Below are 19,537 nucleotides of genomic sequence, written 5' to 3' on the forward strand. Positions count from 1 at the left end.
TTTCTCTTTCAAAAGACTCAAAAAATGTCCCTACGCAAATAATTTTATCCATGTTTTTGTCCAACAAATCAGAATCCAAATCCTCACAAATTATTCATACCTGAGTGTTGATGATTCTCTCTGCCTCTTCTTTCCATAGTTGCAAAGGCTTGACAACTCCATTCTCATCCAGAATTTCTGGTAGAAGTGTACCATTTAACTCATTGAAACTTCCCATCAACTCTCTTATTTTCATCTCTATTCTTTCTGGTTGGATTTGGGCTTCTTGCATTGACTTTACCAACAAATAGGTTGGTGGAAGTGTAGGTGGCCTCTTAGCATGAAATTTAGAAGCCATTGACATCAATTTAAGCTCATTTACTCTTAGTAACCATTTATTAAACAAAGCTATTGCCACCTCTTTATCCTGATCAAAACCTTAAATATTAAATAATGAAGAATATAAAGAACGAATACTATTCAATCTTCTATCAACTAAATGAGTTAGTACAAAGCTAACTATCTCTCTTTACTCAAAGATAGACTAATCGTTTGATTCCTTTAGTTTATTCTCCAATTCTTTGATCTTCTCCAATAATTGAGCCTTTGTTGGATCAGTTGACCTGGTTGGTTCTTCAACAATTGGCTCTGATGAAGAACATTAAGTTTTTGCATCAACAAGGGAGATAAGAGGAAACCTTGATGCTGAAGGTGTTGGGAGAGCAGGGGATGCTTCCAATTGTTTCTACTCTAGAAGTTGAACATTAGACTGCAAATCAATTTATCTCAATTGCAACTTGTTATATTCACCAAAAAGTCTTTCATACTTTCTTTGGTATTCTTCTTTATCTGCCTTTTCCCTCTTAGCCGTCTCATGGGCCAATTTGGCCACATTCACAGTTAACTTTGAAGGTTCCACATTTGATGTGTCTATGGCTCTCTTAACTATTAGGCTTCCCCTCAAATTTGGGTTGATATCACTAATATCAAGTCTTCAAGGCCCTTGTTCTAAAGACCAAATGGCTAGTGTGGCATAACCTGGTACAAATTTAGATGCTTTTAATGCCAACCTATCCTGTTCTTCAGAATTGAATGGTTGTTGTTCTGATTTTCTAATGGCATCAAAGGCCACTGCATCAACAAATATCCCACTCAAGAAGAATTAGGACCCTTGCTTGGCTGATGATCCTTTTGCCTTGTTCAATAGTTATTATTTTAAATTATTCCACCATCTCTCCCTTTACTTCATCCTAATTTTCTTGATCAGTCTTATCTGGCTTTTGAGCTTTCCTCTCTTCACATCTCCTTTAGTATTCATCAATTTTCATCTTCCACACTAGTTGTAGAAAAGCTTGGCTTTGTACAACTCATCTTCAATAAATTTGTCACATGCCTCTTTTCTTGTGTCCTAGATGGCCTTTCCTTGTATATCAAGTAGAACGAGGTCCCAATCGAATGACCTTGGTGGAGATCGGATCCCAACATGCAATTCTTCATTAGTGAGAATGATCACATTCTCCTCCTCTAGCTCTTGTTCAAGTTGTTCTTTAGGCCTGTCAATTTTCTGTCTTATAGATGGAGGAGGTAAAGGAGGAGGTGAGAGGTTCCTTTCTGGTGGAGATTAAAAATCTACAATTACTATCCCTTAAGCGGCCCATGCTAAGGTTCAAGGGGTTTTTCTTGATCCATTATCCCCTTCCCCTTCCTCTTTAACTCTTCTACAATAAATTAATCACCTTGCTCTCTTAACCTTCTGTAAATAATCCTCCCTTTTGAAGGCATGGGGACAACTCTCTCCTCCTCTTTTCCTCCTTCTGATGCCCTCCTAAATGGCACAAGGTTAGTAAATGATCAACAACACAAAAAGACACAAAACCGTTAGATTGTTAGCATTAGTCAATCAAAAACTAATCTAAAAAGGCATATCAAGAGAGATACTAAAAACATGCAAATATATCTAACTAAAGAAGCACAAATAATGAGGCATCTCCAAATGCCTCTTAGCATGGTTTTGGTTCCTTTCTCCCTTGTTCCTCTCCTCTCCAAGTTCCAAAATAGTGTAGCTCTCAGCACCTTTTTGCACTATGGATGCTTATGGAGGATTGAGATTGTAGTATTGAGCTTTGAATGTGAAATAAAAAGCTAATGCTATGCTATTGATGCTAAACTGATATATTTTAACCAAAATAACAAGATATTAGATGATTATGCTAAAATGCTCTCTAAAAATGACTATAGCTTAAATGCATGCAAGTTTTCAGGATCTGGATTATGAAGAAATGGGCTCTATTTATAGGAAAAATGGAGCAATGGATGGTTGAGATTGAACAATCTCAACAAGGGTCAGGATTGAATGATTTCAAATCCATGTGAGGGCTTTCAACCCAATCCCAGGATGACAAGTGTCAACGTGAGATAGGTTGAGAGGGGAGGGAATAAGCATTAAATGCCTGATATGACCTTGGGATTTAGAGTCAAGGTTGGTTGAATGAATAAACTCTTTATTCAAAGAATAAAGCTTTTATCCAATGGATAAACTCTTGTGCAAATGTGAAATGGATGAATATGGTCAAAACAATAAATGTTTGGGGAGACAAGTTTGAAATAACCATAAATGGTTATGTAAGAGCCATAAATGGTCATGTAAGAGCCTTTAGTGGTGTTTGAAGACTTTGGGGGTTAATTTGTTGAACACACAAAGCATTAAATGCTTTTCAAAGACTTTGGAGTCTTTGAGAAGTGACTCCATTTTGCTTAGGAATGTGACAATAATTAGGGGATGGATTAGGCTAATTAGGAAGGGGGTTAGAAGAATCTAGAAGGGGATTAGATTTTGCAAGTGGATTTGGTGGGTGAGGGAAAATAGGATTTTATTAAAATAAAAATTCATTTATTTCAATAAATGTGTGCAAGTTGCATTTGTAGGAAAAAGCAAGTGGGGGGGGGATAATGATTTAAATAAATGTTTTATTTAATTTATTTAAAAGATGAAAAGGGGATTTAATTAAATAAATAGATTTTATTTATTTAATTGATTGTGAATTTGATTTAATGAATTAACTAAAATAAATTGAATAATTTATTTAATTAATAGAAGAATGTTTGGGGATGAATTAATTAAATATTAATTTAATTAATTGATGGTAGTGGATTTTTAATCAAATAAATATCGAATATTTATTTAATTAAGCTGGACAGATTTGTGTGACTACATTTGCCCCTCTTTGAGACGATGCGGTTTATCGCATCGTTTCAAAGAAAGAAAAATAGGTGTGAAGAAATGCCCCATAAAATGTTAATTTAATGGGTGGTATGCCCCCTCGAGAGATGGGCCGAAAAATTTCAAAAATTCAAGCGATCTCTCGAAAAAGAACGAAAATTGACAGGGTGGTAGAAGAGAAGAAGTTAGCCATACGGGTGAAAAATAGAAGAAAATGGGGGAAACATAGAGAAATGGGGGGCGTGGGAAGTTAGTGGTCTTTGAAGACTTTGGGGGTTAATTTGTTGAACACACAAAGCATTAAATGCTTTTCAAAGACTTTGGAGTCTTTGAGAAGTGACTCCATTTTGCTTAGGAATGTGACAATAATTAGGGGATGGATTAGGCTAATTAGGAAGGGGGTTAGAAGAATCTAGAAGGGGATTAGATTTTGCAAGTGGATTTGGTGGGTGAGGGAAAATAGGATTTTATTAAAATAAAAATTCATTTATTTCAATAAATGTGTGCAAGTTGCATTTGTAGGAAAAAGCAAGTGGGGGGGGGATAATGATTTAAATAAATGTTTTATTTAATTTATTTAAAAGATGAAAAGGGGATTTAATTAAATAAATAGATTTTATTTATTTATTTGATTGTGAATTTGATTTAATGAATTAACTAAAATAAATTGAATAATTTATTTAATTAATAGAAGAATGTTTGGGGATGAATTAATTAAATATTAATTTAATTAATTGATGGTAGTGGATTTTTAATCAAATAAATATCGAATATTTATTTAATTAAGCTGGACAGATTTGTGTGACTACATTTGCCCCTCTTTGAGACGATGCGGTTTATCGCATCGTTTCAAAGAAAGAAAAATAGGTGTGAAGAAATGCCCCATAAAATGTTAATTTAATGGGTGGTATGCCCCCTCGAGAGATGGGCCGAAAAATTTCAAAAATTCAAGCGATCTCTCGAAAAAGAACGAAAATTGACAGGGTGGTAGAAGAGAAGAAGTTAGCCATACGGGTGAAAAATAGAAGAAAATGGGGGAAACATAGAGAAATGGGGGGCGTGGGAAGTTAGTGGTCTTTGAAGACTTTGGGGGTTAATTTGTTGAACACACAGAGCATTAAATGCTTTTCAAAGACTTTGGAGTCTTTGAGAAGTGACTCCATTTTGCTTAGGAATGTGACAATAATTAGGGGATGGATTAGGCTAATTAGGAAGGGGGTTAGAAGAATCTAGAAGGGGATTAGATTTTGCAAGTGGATTTGGTGGGTGAGGGAAAATAGGATTTTATTAAAATAAAAATTCATTTATTTCAATAAATGTGTGCAAGTTGCATTTGGAGGAAAATGGAAGTGGGGGGGGATAATGATTTAAATAAATGCTTTATTTAATTTATTTAAAAGAGGAAAAGGGGATTTAATTAAATAAATAGATTTTATTTATTTAATTGATTGTGAATTTGATTTAATGAATTAATTAAAATAAATTGAATAATTTATTTAATTAATAGAAGAATGTTTGGGGATGAATTAATTAAATATTAATTTAATTAATTGATGGCTAGTGGATTTTTAATCAAATAAATATCGAATATTTATTTAATTAAGCTGGATAGATTTGTGTGACTACACCTTCTAATGGTGATACTAACCTTTGTATATGGGGTCTTTGTTGTGGAGGATTTGACAGGGGCCTTTGCTGGGCTACTACCTTTGGAGATTCTTTTCTCATTTTTTGGTCACCTGCTATCTCTAATTGCTCCACCTCATCCATCAAATCATACATGACTTCATCAAAATTTGCCATCAAATGATCCATTTTCTTATACAATGGTCTGAACTCTATCAATGCAACATATTTGGGATCCAGTCTATGGACTTTATCAAGAATATTTTTATAATATAACCACCTTTCTTGTATGACTTCTTGTTTATTCAAATCAAGCTCATTCTTGATCAGATCTTCTAGAAAATCAGAAAAATAGGGCATCTGGGTTACTTTTATTCTTTTTCTAAATATTTTAAAGAAACCCTTTGGGTCACTATGCTTCTTATTGTTGACTCTCAAAAAATGAGCAAGAAACTTCTCAAAATGGACCCATCCTCCTTTAAGAATTACAAAATAATGAAATATAGTGTAATCAGGGAAGAATGTTCCTTTAACTTTATTTGTTAGCTCTTCTTCATGTATGCAACCCAATTGCCACATAACTTCTGCAAATCATAATCTTAGTAGAACATTAATGCATAGCATATGTGGTTGTCCATGAAAACCATACAGTCTTATCACTATGCTCATAGAATAGGGAATGACATGTCCCCAATTATGCTCAAGCTTCAACTTTGGATTTCTCTCCAATGGCCATAGAAAATCATGCAATTCTACTGGAATTCTTGGTGGATTTATTGTCAGCCAAGCCCTAAGGCTGGATGCAAAGAAATTATCAAATCTTACATAACTGGAATCCTTTATGTCCCATGACATGTCTTCTCCATCTACAACCCTTCTCAACTCTACGTCTTCTAAAAAGAAATTTTCATTCTTGTACCAGAACTTGTACATGAGGATGGAGTACCAGTAGAATGAGGTATCAATATCACCCTTCTTAATTTGCAGCAACCCCTCATGTATCTTATCTGCAAGATATGGAGAAAATTCATACATTAATGAAAAATGGGGATGTTGAATCTGAATCCCCATGTGCATGTACGCCTTTGGGATTACTATGCTTGGGTGGAGACCTAGAATCTGACAAAGTGAGAAAAATCTAGCCCTGAAGTAATGTCCAAAATCATCAATTGGAAAAGGCTCTTCAATACTTGAGCCAATATAATATTGAGTGTCTACTGCCTTAGCCAAGTGAGATGGGAGAAATCTTTCTTTGATAAGATATCTTGTCTTTTCATACTCCTTACATTCCTCCAAATCATAGCCTGAACATATTTAGCCCTGACATCGGCATCTGATATTTTGCAAGCTTTGTCAATGTGCAAACCTCTTCCCCTAGTACTTGTTATTCATTGAGGGCTTCAATTGGTCCAGGAAATAATCATAAAGATTTATCTTCAAGTATTTTGTCTGTCTTGAATGATTTCTCTGAGGTGCCATCACTTAAACAAGGGTTTCTACTATAGTTTTTGAAACAAGAAGGAAAAGGATAGGGCTAGCATGAAATTTAAATTGCAACAACAATTTAGGAGAATTTTCACCTTTCTCTATCTAACCTCTAACCCTAGAACAATTTATAACTCTTTTCCTATGATTTTCATGCAATTCACAACTTTAATTGCTTTAAAATAGATGAAAAAGATTAGACAAACTTACTGCTTTAATCACACTAGAAAACCTTAATTTCACACTACAAGAAGTAGTTGAAATCTCCCTTGTCTCTGAATTCTCTCATCAATCTCTTCTGAATGATTTGGTAATTCAAAATAACTAAGAAAATACATTTAATTTCCTCATGGAATGAAGAGTCATTGTCCTATCCACCATTACTCCTTGTATGAGCGTAAAAATGGCTCCATTTTGCATTTGAATCAAATTTGAATCTCAATCATCAATCATCTCCACACTTGCAGATCGCACAAACTACATTGTTCAATCTGACATTTACTATCATATGTGGCAAGAGGGCCCATCAAAGGTATGACATAAGACATCCAACTCACTACCATCTCACCGCCATCTCATCATGGTCAATCGGTCCCACCATCAACTTACCTTGCCCACCTTGAACATGTGGCATCATCTCGCAATGTCGCAATGATTATCCTCCTCGCATCTTCGACCACGGGCTCATGAGGATTGTCTAATCTACTTGATTATTACCTTCCTGCCATAGTAACCACCAACTCTAGCCACTTAACTAGTGACAACATTTTGATCAAGATTAAAACATCGTCCGTTTAATCCATGTGTAGATTGATGAACCTTTAGTAGCTCGATCTTTATCATAAAGACACTGGCATAAATAATAAGGCTCAAACTTATGAAAAAATAAAGTGCCCACTAAATATTAAAATGAGACCCACCCAGGATAATAAAGACAGACATAAAATTGGGAAATAAAAGTGGACCCACCCATAGGGGGAATAAAATAAAATGTGCCAGACTTAGGAAAATAATCAGAAACCAACCAAAAGAATTAATGCCCAGGAAAAGATATGGCCCCTCCAACGATGACACAACCCTTAAACTTAAGTGAAAAAAGTAATGCAAAATAAAAATAGGTTTAGGGGTTTAATAATAGGACCTAATCAAGAAAGCACAAACCCTAAACCCTAAGCTTAAGGGCGACAAAAGGGAGAAAAATTAATCCAAAATGACCAAAGTCTTAATAGGAACATCAAATTTTTTGAAGGTCATTTTGCAGGACTATCACACAATTCAAATTAGGTCGACGCTAAACATTCCTACTGTGAAAAAGAATGTAAAGAAGATCACACCACATCTTAATTAAGTCCAAAATAAGCATCAAACATATTATACAATAATCCATAATCATTGAAGCAATAATATGAAGTGTAAACACTCGAGGTTAGCCAAACCTAGAGTAAACACCATCAAACTTTGAAACAATGCTTATTAAGCCCAAGAACACATGCAACTAAATATATTGAAGCTAAGAAAATCATCAACTTAACTCCAAAATTGCAACACCAGAAACCATAACATAGAGAAATGTGGACCATGCATTTGATACATAAACACTATCAAACATACTGGTAGACACAACTTCCTTAGCACAACAATCTAGACCACCAAATCTAGAATATAACATCTCTAAACACTACTTAACAACATATCAAAACTACATGAATAGATGTACAATATAGAAGATATGTGAAGAAAATCTCTCAACACAACTACACAGGGAACTCAACATCAATTATATCATTCAATCACTAATGATTACATAGAGAATGTTGACATAAATGAAAACACATCAATAGATCACTCTGATCAACCTTGCAACACTCTTTACATTGTCAAATAAGAGCCTAGGAGAATATCTTATGTAGGTGATGTTGGAAAAAAATTATCATATATAATTTAGAGAGAATACTCCCACACTTGACCCTCTAGGATCTCCAAAGGAAAGTTTTAACCTTAACCCTCTACTGTTACACTGTTAAATCACTCCCAAGCATGGACCTTTTCCCTTCTAGTTTGAGATTAAGTGTACCCTACACCTAGACTTTAAAGATTTGGTGGAGGCTTGGTTGAATAGTCCAATTAATAGAATACCAAAGTTTAGATTTTCTTCTAAACTAAAAATAATTAGAATAAGATCAAGGGCTAGAACACTTGCACTTTTGGCAACATTTTCTAGAAAAGACTCAAATCTTGGAAGAGTTAAAGGAGATCCGGGATGTTATGATAACGGGGAGGACTAAGATGGATATTTCATTAAAAGAGAAATAGCTAAGATAAGAATGGCATTGTATGCTAAAAAATAAATATTCCACAATAGTAGTGAAGAGTTGTGAGAAAAGCTATGGGAGGAGGATGAGAAATATTCCAATATGATGCTAGAAGAGAAGAAAAAAGAGGTGATTTTGTGTTCATGAAATAACAAAAGAGTTTGTTGTAGGATTCTAATAACCTAGAAGGGTAATCATTTTACCTAACTTCATTTTGTGAGTTATACCCACAAAATTTTCCTACCCAACCTATCTGATGTGAGAGCATCTAGGTTTATTATAGATCCTACATTTTCTCAAAGTCTTTATAGGTTTTTTCTTTAGTTTTGATGTGTTTGGTGGTCTCATTGGTATCTCTTCATCTGTTTGCAAAAGTTTCATTTGTACAGGCACATGGACCTTTTCATACAATTTTTTACATTTAATGATGAAGTAAAATATGGAAATATAGAATGTCATATGAAGTATTTTATAGAGTACTTCAAAACATGTCTCATAGATCCAATGATAGTAGGGTATTCACAAAATAAATTTGTCAAAAATGATTTAGAAAATATTAAGAAATTGCCTCAACTTTCTTAGTAGTAGCCTATGGAGTTCAAACACGACATGGAAATCTATTAACTTGTAAGGGATATTTTACTACCTGATAGATATGTTGAGATCCATGAAATTTTTTAATGCCATTTTAATAAAATAGTCTTTTAGTCAAATGCAATTGGTTGGTGTCAATATTGATCAAGGTAACATTTTTTGACCTATGTGAAACTACAAGTTTCCATAATAAATCTGAATTCTTGAAAGGATCGATCAAATGAAATTTAAAACCAAATTGTGTAACCTTTGTTAGCCTACACACAACATGTGTTAGATTCTTGCAACAGGAAAAATGCATGGAAAGAGAAAAGTCAAAAGTAAACCAAAGGATGACATGTTGCAAGAGAATAGACAACCACATAGATAAATAAGACAACGAGTAGGTAAGAGGATGAAGGAAGAAAGAAAGACACATGAGAATGAAAATGAAGGGACATAGAAACCGAAGTGATTATGAAAAACAAGGAGGTGGTGATGTGGCTAGAAGAAGAGTGGGGGGTTGGAAATGAACTAAATTACATCCTATGCATGGCTATAAATAATAGTGGACAATGTGTGAATGGGGAAAATGGTGCAGTGTAGAAAAGGTAGTGGTTGAAAAAGAGTCAAAGCATGGAGAATAAAATAAGCCACATAGAAGAAGAAATTAAGCGAAGAGTCTAGATTAGTGGAGTTTTAGTTTGTGGTTGGTATTTTTTTGTTTTAGTAGTGATAGAAGAAAATAATTTATTATATCAACACCAAGTAGGTAGTCAAACTCTATCTGTTGATTGGAAAATGAAGCTTAGCATTCAACAATGAATGATTATATAGATTATAGTAATTAAGGACAATACTCAATTTATTTCAAATACATTAGAGAGTATTGTTTTGTTTGAACCACATATTAGTTTGATATTTTTATTGTGATTTTGAATTAACATTTAGTTGTAGAGGAATTTTATTTGTTGTGTGTTATTTGTGCTTGGGTTTTTGTAGACAGAGGTGAACGTCTTGCATCAGAGAGATTTAGATGATGTAGCTAGACTTTTGAAATGACAAGGGAAATTATATTTATATGCAACTTGCACCCTTTGAAAATTATATTTTAGAGAAAGTCAATAGAAAAACAAAAATTCTTTCTATTTTCATGGTCAACATTGATTCTTCACATAAAACATGTGTAGCCCATCTCATCAATATCATGAGTTTTCTCCATCTTCCTGCTCCCTAAAATTTCAAATCTTGAACACTTATGAGAAATGTCAATTGGGTATGGGGAGACAATGTGAGTCTCATAGGATTTGCACTTTGAAATATGAGATTGTATTGTCCTAGATGGTATGAATAAAACCTCTCCAAAAAATGACAACGTTGAGAAAAAGGTTGTTTTTTCCCATCCAAAAAACGGACTAATTTTTTTTTAGAAGAAATTATAGTTCAATAAAAAGAAGAACTTTTCTTTGGAGGGGTAGCCCCCACATCTTGCATTGACAAACTTATTGGAAGAAAAAACACTCCACCTATTTTTTCTATTTTGTCTACCTCTTCTTTAGCAATGAAACTCAAATTATGTTGAAGGGGGAATCCAATAACACAATAAAGTCCTCCCAAGAGACCCAAGGGGTTACCCATCCTACTAGGTTGTAGGCAATCACTATGGATCTAAAGTAGGATGGATTTGTCTTTGATTTAAATAAGAAAGATTACTTATGTGCAGAATCAAACAACTAGACCATACTTAATATCATAAGAAAAAGTAAAGGGGGAAACAAAAAATTTGATCTAGGATCATAACTGTAACATGGAAGACCTTTACACGTAGACACATGATAAAGAGAAGTAACTGAAGGAATTACCATACTTAAACAAGGCAACCTTGATAATGTGTGAGGTGTGAAAAGAAAAGGAAGTGATAATCTCATCTTTGAACATTATAGTGTTATATATCCCTCATGAGAAATATATTATGAAGTGTCTCATAATTGACAACAAAATTGATATTTTGATGCTTCATGAATCTAAGATGTCAAATTCAATTTTCGCTCAAATTGTTGAGAAATTGTGGCTTAATGCTAACATATAATTGTGGATCCACAGAGGATACAGTTGAAAGGATTATTACTATGTGAAACCCCCTTACTATCAGAGGAAATAGGATTGACCAATAGAAAACTGCTGTTATTAGTATGAACAATAGGATCTCACCAATGTGTAAGCACCAAATACTTGTGTTGCTAGGAAGGCTCTTTGGGATAAATTGATATTCCTAATGAATTCTCAAAGATACTATAATTAGATGATGGAGGGTGAATTCAACACACAAAATTTCCCCTCAAAAAACATGGGTGGTCTACAGGATTACTTGTAAAGTATGATGGATTTAGTCGACTCTATAAATAACACTAGTAAGATGGATGTAGACTTTAAGGAGACCCTCTTTACATGGTCAAATGGGAGACTAGGAGCATGTCTGATCTAGGTAAAGTTGAAAATATCTATCATATATAATGAATGCAACATACTCCCACACTCGACCCTCTAGGCTCTCCCAAGTAAAGTTTTGACCATAATCCTCTCCTTTTACATTGTGAAATCACTCCCAAGCATGAACCCTTCCCCTTCTAGTTTGAGATTAAGTGTACCCTACACCCTAACTTTAAAGATTTTATGGAGGCTTGGTTGAATAGTCCAATTAATAGAACACTATGTTTAGAGTTTCTTCCAAACTAAAATTAATCATAAATAAGGTCAAGGGTTGGAATAGTTACACTTTTGGCAGCATCTTCCAGAAAAGGCTTAGATCTTAGAAGAGTTAAAGGAGATCCCAGATGTTATGGCAATAGGGAACACTAAATTAAAGATTGCATTGAAAGAGAAATGGCTAAGTGAGGAACAACATTATATACTAAAAAAAAAGTTGGAAAAAATTATGTTTCAACCTTGCATTTACATAAGGTGTACATTTATAGTAAGTTTTTGTTTGAGCACAAATTAGTCTACAATTTTTAACCAAGTGCTTTATGAGGTGATAAATAACAAATTTTTGCCAATCTTTGAACAAAATTTTCATTTCAAACCTCCAATACTTCCATTCAATAAACTGTAATCTTAAATTAAAGAGACCATCCACCAATTTATTAGCTTCTCTAAAGGTGTGAGAAATCTTTCACTTGGATAATGAGGATAACATCTATTTGTTGTCTTCAATCAAGTCTACTATTTTCCATTGGGGAGAGGGTGAAGAAGAAGAAATTAGGTAGGTTGACAACCAACATAGAATCCCCTTTTATCACCACTTTCTGAAAATGGTAACACACAACACTAATATTATGTTCAAATTGGCAAATCAAACATATTCCTCATCAAAAAGACATTCTACTAATAGCCAATGACTAAGGGTTCTCAATTTTGTCAAATTTGCCCAGGGCACTATCCCACCCTCATCTCTTATGATGTCAAAGCCTTGCACCTAACAAGACTTGATCCCTTCTTGACTCATTAGAACAATTGCACTTTGCCAACAAACCAAGAGTCCTTTGACATTTTAATATAATTTTCTTTCAAAATGATTTAAAAATTCAAGCAAAATTTTATTAGAGAAAGTCATTTGGCATCATGTTTTTAATAATTTTGGTTGCAAAAAGATAACATTACCCACTGAAATGTGAAACCGACGTTTTTAGTCTTACGATACCTCGTTTGAAAGGTGTGATATTGACTTTTCCTCAGATCTAACTTAAAAAAACTAATATTCTAAACAATATCATTGTTGATGACTGACAGATGTCCTCCACCTACGGATTCCCAAAATTATGTTGTAATTGAAACCTCATTAGGGACTCCGGTTTTAGGAAAACCGGTCGTATGATACAATTTTTACGTGAAAAGGAAAGAGATAGTGGAAGGCCGCATGTTCATGGCTAATAAACTTCTACAGTGGGACAACACTTCACGTGGTCTGTCAGATCGTGGGGACCTCCGTGGATTTAGAGCAAAATTTTGGAGATACTATTAACATTTCAGTAGGACAACCTGAGCCATATATTTGATCCGCTATCTCTATAGCTTCGCCAAATCTAATTGTCATATCAAATCGTTCCTTAGCTAGCCCATGGAAGAAAAAGGAGTTGGTAAAGCCAACAGCGGATAAATGTGAATTTCAATGCCTGGTTATATTAAACCCATAAAAGAATGCCTTGCGGCACAAAGGTCTGACCAAAAGAGTATTGTACCGCTCTTCTTGGCTCTTCGGATACCGTGCGTACGAGGAACACGCCAGGGCGAGATCCATCTTCAGCGTTTTTCTCCAAGTCTTTTTCTCTTCTGTAAGCGCTATCCCTAATTTTGCTTTTCGAACACTGAACTTCTTCTGAGATCTGGTTAACTGATTAGATGGAGTTTTGTTGTTTTCAGCTGGATGGGGCGGAGAAAGATAGAAATAAAGAGGATCGAGAACCGAACAAATCGACAGGTGACGTTCTCGAAGAGGCGAAGTGGGCTGATAAAGAAGGCGCATGAACTGTCGGTGCTCTGCCAGGCTGAAGTGGGTCTCATCATTTTCTCCAGCCGAGGGAAACTCCACGAGTATGGCAGTCACGGGTATGTATTTGTATTCACCTTCAACACTTTTACCTCAACTTCTCATTTTTAGGGTTTCCAGTCCCTCTATTACGCTGCCTATCAGCTAGGGTTTTATTTGTTAAGGTAGAAATTTTAGAATTATAAGCAGGATAAGTGCGGCCTTCTCTAATCTGCTTGGCAATTGCTTAAAACTAATGGTATTTTTAGTAGGTTGGGGTTTTATAATATCTTTCTTAACAAAAGAATTAACTAATTGGTTAATAGCCAAGCCTGTCTGTCTTACAAGAACCTTGAAATTGCCAAAAATAGAGAACACAAACTAGTAGGGTGGTCCCGTTCAAAAGTGAATCGAACCCCTAAAGATTCCACAGAGGGCTATTTATAGTTTCAACAAATATCCATTTTCTTATTTTTGACCAAATTTTAGCCGGCACTTTTATGGAAATTCTACCATGGGATTTTTTTGCAAACAATGCTTACAATTAATGTTATGGGAAGAATTTTACAAGTTGATCGATTTATAACATTTCACAAAAACAGAGACATTTCTAGACTATAATGTTCCTAACTAAAGTATTATTTAGCAACATAAATAGTTTATATTTTATTTCATAAGAATCTAACAATAAAAAAGAATTTTCAAATCTATATTTTTGATGGTTACATTCAAGTAAGAATCAAGCATAAGATAACATGGATAGCTTTCACTCAAACTAATTATTCTCAGACAAGAAAACAACAATGAAATAAAAGCTTATGTGAAACTTCTCAACCGTTTTTCTGCCAATATTGTTCACCCAATAAGCCCAAACTATGATCTTAAGTGTGTCATAAATGTTAGATTTGTTATTGTACATACAACCTTTTTTAAGGAAATATTAATGCGAGGTGTACAGCACTTCGAAACATTCTAGATCTGATATAAATAAAATTGAAAGGGGCCAACAAAAATAGTTATTAAATATATTTTATGTGGTAAAGTAAAACAAAAATGAGGAGATTTCTTTGTACAAAAGAAATATAATTAAATAAGTATTATTTATTTATTATTATTTTTATATGTTAATCTATGTTAAGTATTTTTTAAATTTGTAAAAAAGTAATTTCAGGAGATATAAAGATCAAAAGAAATAATATTAGCAATAAACTCTTCATTATATATTTCTCAATTTGATTTCTAGAATTATTTAGTTATTATGGGTTTAGGAAAGAAGATTTAATGGAAGTAGTAAAAAATTTTATTACTTGTTTAGCAATAGTAAAACATTGTTTCTTATTTGTAAAGATATAAAATTTAATTATTACAGATTTAACAAAGAAGAATTAAAAATGAAAATATTTTTTTATTAATTTATCAATTAGATTATTAATATCATTTAGTTATTGTGAGTTTAGAAAAAAAGGGTTTAATGGTAGTAGTAAAAAAGTTGTTATTTATTTCTTGCATTATAATTTGAATGAATACTAGATAAAAACATTTATTTTTCAGAATGAAAATGGAATATTATTGAAGTGAATTATTTTGAGTCACAAGATTAGAATGCATTGAAAATATCAAAGAAAATAGAAAAAAGAGAATGATTTGTTAGAGATGAATTTAATCTAAAGTGTTTTAGATTAAATATTTTCTCCTATATTTTTTATTGCAAGAAAGGTTGAGACGCCTTTTAGACCTATTACTCCACCTACCATGGCATTGGTAAAGTGATTCATTACAAAAATGGAAGAAATTGAAAATATATAAAATATAAGAAGAATATATATATATATATATATATATATATATATATATATATATATATATATATTTTATTGCAAGAAAGGTTGAGACGCCTTTTAGACCTATTACTCCACCTACCATGGCATTGGTAAAGTGATTCATTACAAAAATGGAAGAAATTGAAAATATATAAAATATAAGAAGAATATATATATATATATATACATATATATATATACATATACATATATATATATACATATATGTATATATATACACATATATATATATACATATATGTATATATATACACATATATATATACATATATATATACATATATATATATATATATATATATATATATATATATACATATATATATAAATATATATATATACATATATATACATATATATATATACATATATATATACACATACATATACATATATATGTATATAGATATATATATATACACATACATATACATATATATGTATATAGATATATATATATACATACATATATATACACATATATACATACATATATGTGTGTGTGTGTGTGCGCGCGTGTGTATTTATATATATATATATATATGTATATATATGTATATGTATATATATGTTTATATATATATCTTTATATATATGTATATATATGTATATGTATATATATGTGTATGTATATATGTATATATATGTATGTGTATATATATGTGTGTGTGTATATATATATATATACATATACATATACATATACATATACATATACATATAATAAATAACTTTTGAAAATGATTTTGTAAGGATTTTGGAGTCTATTTTGTATGTAGATTATAGCAAGAATTTATAATTATGAATATAATTAATTATTATATACATATTTAGTTCTTAAATTTTAATTATTTTAAAATTATAGAAAAAATAAATATCTATGATTTTTGTTAGTTTATTTTCAAAAATATTAAATTCCTTTTCAATTTTGATTTTACAACAAAATAAACTATAATTCATTCAATGAAACTAAGAAATTCAAAGCAAAATCTATCCAAAGATGATTGATTAAGAAGACATAAATCAAATTGTTATTTTAGTCATTTTATTTTCAAATTCAAAATGAATCAAATTGCCATGAAAATAAAATAATAAAAAGTAAAGGTTTTAAACTTTTAAAATAAAATAGAAGATATGAATATAGAAGATACATAAAAAAAACAACAATAATAAAAAAAAGACATGAGGAAAACATACCTCCAAAAGGATCGACACAAACTCCATGAAATAGGTTATGAAGGTATATATTCTAGTTATTGATTGAGATATAATAAAAGTAATGCAAGCATTGGCTATCCATAATAATACTATTTTATCAAATGGATGAATAGTATTGTGAAAAAATAATTTGTGTGGTATATATATGAGTTTGAAAAAGAAAATAAAGAATATTTCATCTTTATATTTATTAAATAAATTTTGGAAGAGTCATTTATTTTATTCTAAAATAAATGAAAAGAGATTAATATGAATAAGGCTAAATTATTAGTGAGTAATAAAAGTATAGATGTTTCTTCACAAATAAGAAATATTTAATTTATGTCTTTCTTTATTAGATTTGAATATTTTAATTTATTTTATTTTTATAGAGTTAATAGTAAAATTATTAATATTTTTAATATATATTAACAATGATAGACAAATAATCCTTAAATACTAATATAAATGTAAATATTAAGAGTTTTTTTGGTGCTCAATATTTTTTTTCTATATATTTTTAGTAGAATAGTACAATTTCACTAATTGTTTACCATTTTCTTTAATGATGTGATCTTAAATCTATAGCAAGTCATTAAAAACAAGATACTAAAATAAATTTAGATAAATCATATATCTTATCATAGTACCTAGAAACACATGTTTGATTCAATAATCCAAGAACATTTATTATCTCTCCTAAATTGTATGTACTATTAGACTTATGGGGGATGGGCATTGCAATTTTTAATTATATCCAAAATGTTAATTTGGTGCTTTCTATTATGGATTCTCTAATACACTTTTAAATTAATTTTAACACTACTTTATTATGTGGCTAAGCTTTTAATAATTATTTTTTATTTTTATTTTAAGAATTGAATATTTGTATACAATAGAGAAGTTTTAACCATTTATATATAGAAATTTATTTTCTTACATTAATAGAGTTGTAATAATAACAAAACTAATGAGAAAAGATAATATGAAAAGAAGGGGTAAAGAAAATTATAAGTCCTTATTATAAGGTTATCCACAACTTGTCTAGAGTGAACAAAAATATGAAAATTATTTCTCAAGCAATCTAGTAAGATCTATTTCCATCACCACATTGGAAAAAAATTCTCAATTCTTGAATCTTTTAGTGAATGTTAAATGGTACGATCATAAATAATTATTATTAGGGATCTAATTTCTAATAGATTATTATACTTGGAAGTATTAAACATTTAATTCTTCTAAATAAATAGTAACACAATTGTGAAAGAAGGTATTAAATACCGAGTCATCAATCATATGTAATTGCATATTAAATATGATTAAAAAAAGGATATACATACTACATTTAGAAATATTAGATTTAGAATTGAAACATCTGATATTTTATGAAAATGAATTCTTTATGAAAATTTAAATAAGATGCTCATCAAATATGAAATACTCGTTCAAATAGAAGCCACTATTATCTCATAATTGAGGGCCATCTTGATAACTCAATGATGAATGGATAGTACTAACCTGATACTGAGACGGGAGGGTGAATCAGTACAGACAAAAATATAGTCCTAAACCGGTTTGATAGCAAACATTTCAAATGACTGGCAAACAGTGACACTGGTTTGAAATAGATTGCAACCAGTAAAGCTAAGAATGACTAAGACAAGCATTAACCGGTTACTCACTTAGGTTTCCACTCAACTCAAGACTACACTACCATTTCACCCTTATGCATAAACAGGTAATCTATCATCAGATCATAATAACAGCTAGTTCAACATGTTTTATTGACAAACATAAAACACAGAACCATCAAATGCTTGACAGACAATAGGAAAGCATCACAAGATAAAAGCATCACACATGAGACACATATTTTTCACATGGAAACCCAACTAGGAAAAACCACGGTGGGGATGAATACCCACAAGCTATTTTTGAACTCTATAGAAGTCCGCTCTATTAGGAGCCTTGTCCAGTTAGAGACATTACAATAGGTTCTGCTAGGAACTAATCCTATTAGGGATCACCCGGTTAAGGGATGGCTAGAATACGTGGTTAAGGGTTAAACCCTGTTAAAGATTACCTTGTTAGAGGAATTCAAGAACTCAATAGCTAAAGGATTTTGAACTCAATAGCTTTGAATTACCCTGTTAAAGGATTTACAGCAAGTTGGTTAAGGCTACCCTATTAAGGGGTTTTCCAACTGTTGAGGTAGTTAGAGATCAACATGTATTACAATGATCTGGTAACAACACTTGATGCCAATGTAGATCCTCTTAAGCTCCTCTTCACCTTCTGCACTTATACTTTGCAAGTATCACTTCTCTCCTTTTGGTCTTGCAATAATCACATATCACTTCTCTTGGATACACGCACAAATTTCGCCAACAACCTCAGAAAGAGACACAACATCGACCTTATAGGAAAATAGATAGGTCGATAGCATAAACCCTAAACCCTAAACCTGATAGGTTAAGGAATTCAAAATGGTTCAATCCTGACCATTGAGAACAATCCATTAATTGCAATAGTCTTGATCCAATCTCAAGACATTCTCCATCGTCCATTTTCACCGATTTCATGGTGGCTGATAACCCATCACATGTTATAACTATTTTATAGACTTCGCACATTCCCGAGGCAGATAGGAACAATCTCCTTCATGCAAGATCCTTCACATGCACAAGGTTGACGTGGCAACATGATGTGTTCTATGTTACAATGCTAACTCAACACACAATGTCACCAGTTGAGCCACACAAGGTTGAAGCACTTCAAC

The 19,537-nt window shown here is 31.9% G+C and overlaps 1 protein-coding gene across 1 annotated transcript in view; it reads left to right on the forward strand.

The window, feature by feature from the left end:
• Window positions 1-13,363: 13,363 nt before the first annotated feature.
• Window positions 13,364-19,537, forward strand: part of LOC131030203 (truncated transcription factor CAULIFLOWER D-like) — a 45,039-nt gene continuing 38,865 nt past the window's right edge. The window contains exons 1-2 of the mRNA XM_057960916.1: window positions 13,364-13,458; window positions 13,615-13,800. Coding sequence (XP_057816899.1) covers window positions 13,364-13,458; window positions 13,615-13,800 — 281 coding nt within the window. The remainder of the gene's footprint in view (window positions 13,459-13,614; window positions 13,801-19,537) is intronic.

Source organism: Cryptomeria japonica, chromosome 9 (genome assembly GCF_030272615.1).
Source record: "Cryptomeria japonica chromosome 9, Sugi_1.0, whole genome shotgun sequence".
In the NCBI taxonomy this organism is placed as follows: domain Eukaryota; kingdom Viridiplantae; phylum Streptophyta; class Pinopsida; order Cupressales; family Cupressaceae; genus Cryptomeria; species Cryptomeria japonica.